The 3,766-nt window shown below is 38.7% G+C and overlaps 1 protein-coding gene across 2 annotated transcripts; it reads right to left on the bottom strand.

Moving 5' to 3' along the window:
* Positions 1–1,876: 1,876 nt before the first annotated feature.
* LOC105117350 (Protein kinase superfamily protein) lies at positions 1,877–3,521 on the bottom strand. 2 transcript variants are annotated; one of them, XM_011014979.1, is made up of 2 exons: positions 2,539–3,521; positions 1,877–2,505 (listed from the first exon to the last, which is right to left on the bottom strand). In XM_011014979.1, the coding sequence occupies exons 1-2, from the start codon at positions 3,361–3,363 to the stop codon at positions 2,014–2,016; spliced, it is 1,317 nt and encodes a 438-aa protein (XP_011013281.1). In that variant the 5' UTR covers positions 3,364–3,521; the 3' UTR covers positions 1,877–2,013. The 2 variants fall into 2 exon arrangements, with proteins under 2 accessions (XP_011013281.1, XP_011013280.1); XM_011014978.1 differs by having other exon boundaries at positions 1,877–3,521.
* Positions 3,522–3,766: the final 245 nt, after the last annotated feature.

Here is a 3,766-nt window from a genome sequence, read left to right as displayed (position 1 = left end):
AAAAAAAAAAATATTTACACATATTCTCTTGATACTCATTCAACACAGATAGACCTAGCATCCAACAAACGTTAGTGGAGCCGCCGCCTGCCCACCAAAAACCCAAAAAAAAAAAAAAAACTGAAGTGCCGCCCTCACCCATTGTCTCTCTCCTGTCCACCATTAACCGACACTGGGTAATACCCACCACACCCTCCCCAACCCGTAACAGTTCTTCAAGGATCCTGGTACTAGCAAACCACTTTTATATCTTTTGCAATGAGCCTTTGTCTTTTAATCGTGAAGGGATATTTTCCTAATAGAGAACTGTTTGTTTTACCTTTGGAGAGGCACTTGTATTATCTGCATGTCTACTTCTTATCATCAAAGAAAATCACTATCATAGACGCATATCCAAGGAAAAGCATGCCCAACAAGTCATGCACTGCATAATAGAGCTGGGACATTACTCGAAGCGATCATGGTTCATGAAGTAGAATCTGGTTAAGTAAGTGTACAAAGGCTTTAGTTAGAGAAGTGAAATCATGAACAGAAGTTATGAAGAAAGATGCTAGTTTGTTTGGTTTCCAAACCTAGCTGAATAAATTGAAAACAGAAATTGTAAAACTAAACTAACCCAATTACAGCGGTTCGGTTGTCTATCGGTTGGGTTCACCCCTACGGCCCTCGTGCACACCACCGCCGTGGCCCATGGGTATGTTCCCTCGCGTGGTTCCATTTTTTGATTTGTTCTTTGTTTTGTTTTCTGACTTTTCTAAAAGTCCTACTTTATGGTTGGAAGATTGGCTGGCTGGCTGGCTTCACGAAGCAAGTGGCACTCAACCTTTATCTAACTAATTTATATCCCACCAAATTATTAGCAAGCATAGAAGTGTTGCTAGCCTTCTCTTAAAAAGCACACCATGGAAGAAAGGGATTATGCAGCCTTCCTTGCTGAATTAATAGTTATGTGCTCAAGTCCAATTCCTAAAGATGTCAATGAGAGTGATTGCTGCATCCACTGTTCATATGAACAATGCTTGCTATGAAGGCTCCTCTTGCATTCACACTCAAAATCACAGAGCATTACCTACCTGGTCCATTAAGCTGCTTCCTTCCCACTGATTACACGAGTGACTTGTTCGTCTCCTTATTCCATGATAAAAAGGTATTTAATTAAATGGATATAAAATAAATCTATGTATTTTCACATGTACAAAGACATGTACTTATAACTATTTCAGCATCTTCTTTCATGGGAAAGCAACCCATCACTGTCTTAGTGGCCTCTTTATCTACATTTTTGTTCTAATAATTGCCTCCTCCGGCTCTGGGCATGCTTTATTGTTAGTATTTGGTGAGACACTGTTTCCTTCCGCCTAAATGATGTCTGCAGAAGACGACAGCGAGGCCATTCTCTCCAGCGAATGCCAGCAATTGCAGATCTCTCAATCCATTTCGGCTTGGGTTTAGTTAACAAATTCGAAAAACAATTCATGATTAATTTTATCACGTGTATACATACAATGACGTACCAACTATCATTTTATAAATCAAGTCCTAGTTATAAAATTCTAGTCACATAAGGTTAACTTACTCTGGACCCAGATGGCTTGTCAATTAGGCAAATGGACCTTATTTATACATTAATAAATCAACTCAAGCTATGTTTCTTTAAAAGAAAAATATTCCAAAACCATCTTGTTTAAAATACACAATTCGAAACAAAATTCAACTTAAACTATACTTTAAAGCAACGAATTCCAAAGATCTGATTTTATAACATTGCTAAAAGATACGTTTACTGATTGTTTTGTAAGAATTATTGTTGTTATTTTAGTTTTACTTCCATCAATTAAAGTATTTAGAGAAATAAATTAAACAAAAAAAATATAAATATCCATCATCAACCACTTGTGTCACCATCAAAGGCAACAAAAAACAATCCACGACCTTTGAGAAAATTTAAAAAAAAAAAAACAAAAAAAAAAAGACTGTTTTTTCTTCAACTCATCTCTATCCATAGCTAGTTATCTATCGAGGTGCCAAAGAAACCGTAATCTGGTCAGAAAATCTCAAATCATCAGCCCACTTCTTCGATTCCAAATACCACCTCGAAATCTTCCCTGCCACGCGTCCCATATCTGGCCGCTTATCTGGATCCACTTCCACACAATCTAACCCTACACGTGTCATCTTCTCTGCCACTTCCACGGGGAACGAGTCCTTTAGCCTCCCGTCAATCCACCTCCTCAACCTCCCACGGTCAGCGTCTCCAATCGCCGCTCTGGCGGTCTCAATCACCGACTCCCTTGTATAATCACCTCTTCTTTTGTCATACTTGTACTTATATGGCTCTTTACCGGACAACAACTCCAATAACACCACCCCAAATGCGTAAACGTCCGACTTCTGTGTTGCTATTCCCGTAGCTTGATATTCCGGCGAGATGTATCCTCTAACGCCTTCGAATTGCATGATGCCGCTGTTAGACCTCGCCAACTCTTTCGACCCTTTTAGCGAACGAGGAGAAGAAGAAGACTTGACGACATCATCATCATCATCATCCAGTTCAGTGATTTCACCGATCTTGCTTTTTTTCTTCATCATCATCTCATTCTCATCGGCTTCTCCACACAACTGGGCACACCCAAAATGGCAGATTTTAGCATTAAAAGACGGCTCTGTGATAATGATACTGCTGCTTTTAATGTGGTTGTGTACCAAGATTATGTTTAAGCCAGTTTTGTTGTGGATGTAATCAAGACCGTCCGCAAGATCAGCGGCCACCTGCATTCTTGCAACCCATGTCGAAAGAACTGTGAAGTTAGGGTTTTTAGAATTTCTCAAGCAATTAGAAAGATTTGCGCCGGGAATGAATTCATAAACGAGGTAGATATAATCTCCAGATATGGAAGCTCCTAAGAGCTTTACCACGCTTGAGTGATTACTTCTACAAATTACTGAAAGCTGTTCTTTCAGTTGAGACATTTCAATTTTGCGGCGGAACTTGCGTTGGAAGATGATGGTGTTGTTGTTCCGCAAGTCGCAACGCCAGCAAGTGGTGGAGGAGGAGGAGGAGTGGCGTTTGGACAGGAAGTTGTTGGTGGCTGTACGAATTTCGGAAATGTCGTAGACGTTGGGGTTTTGAGAGAGGGAATCACGGAGGTTGGATAGAGAGGTTCGGTTTGAAAGAGTAGAAGATGTTGTTGTTGTGTAATTAGTGGTGTTAGACGTCGAAGGATCTGAGGAGGTAGAAGCGGTGTTGATGGTGTTGGGTCTCGGAGATTGAGTTGGGCGAGTTCTGGGTGATTGCGTTGGGCGAATTCGGGGTGAGACGGGAGTTGGATCGGACGCGCTGACAGCCATTTTGGTTTTGCACATAAATAATTTGTGATGTTGGATACAAAATTACAAATAAATAAAGAAAGAAAGACAGAGGAAAGGAAAGGTTTTTAGGATTCGGTGGAGAGCGTGTGGGTGGAGAGTATCGGTAAAGGTGAAGTGGAAAACGAGCACGGAGATGATCATGTTTATCTTTTTGGAAAATGGGAATTGTTTGCGACAAAGTAATTTTTTTAAAAAATAATTTAAATGAAAATCAATTCTTAAAAAATAGCATTTTTTATATGATTTATAGTTTTAAAAATAATAAATTAAAAAATATTTTTTAATATTTTAGATATGTCACAGAAAATAAATTAAAAAATAAATTATTAATATTTTAATTTTTTAAAATTAATTAAAACAATGAAAATGAAATTTAACATATAAATAAATTGAAAGA

Source organism: Populus euphratica, unplaced genomic scaffold (assembly GCF_000495115.2).
Source record: "Populus euphratica unplaced genomic scaffold, PopEup_1.0 scaffold1311.1, whole genome shotgun sequence".
Classification (NCBI taxonomy): Eukaryota; Viridiplantae; Streptophyta; class Magnoliopsida; order Malpighiales; family Salicaceae; genus Populus; species Populus euphratica.
The sequence above is the reverse complement of the archived record's forward strand: the minus strand, read 5'-3'. Positions and strand labels throughout refer to the sequence as shown.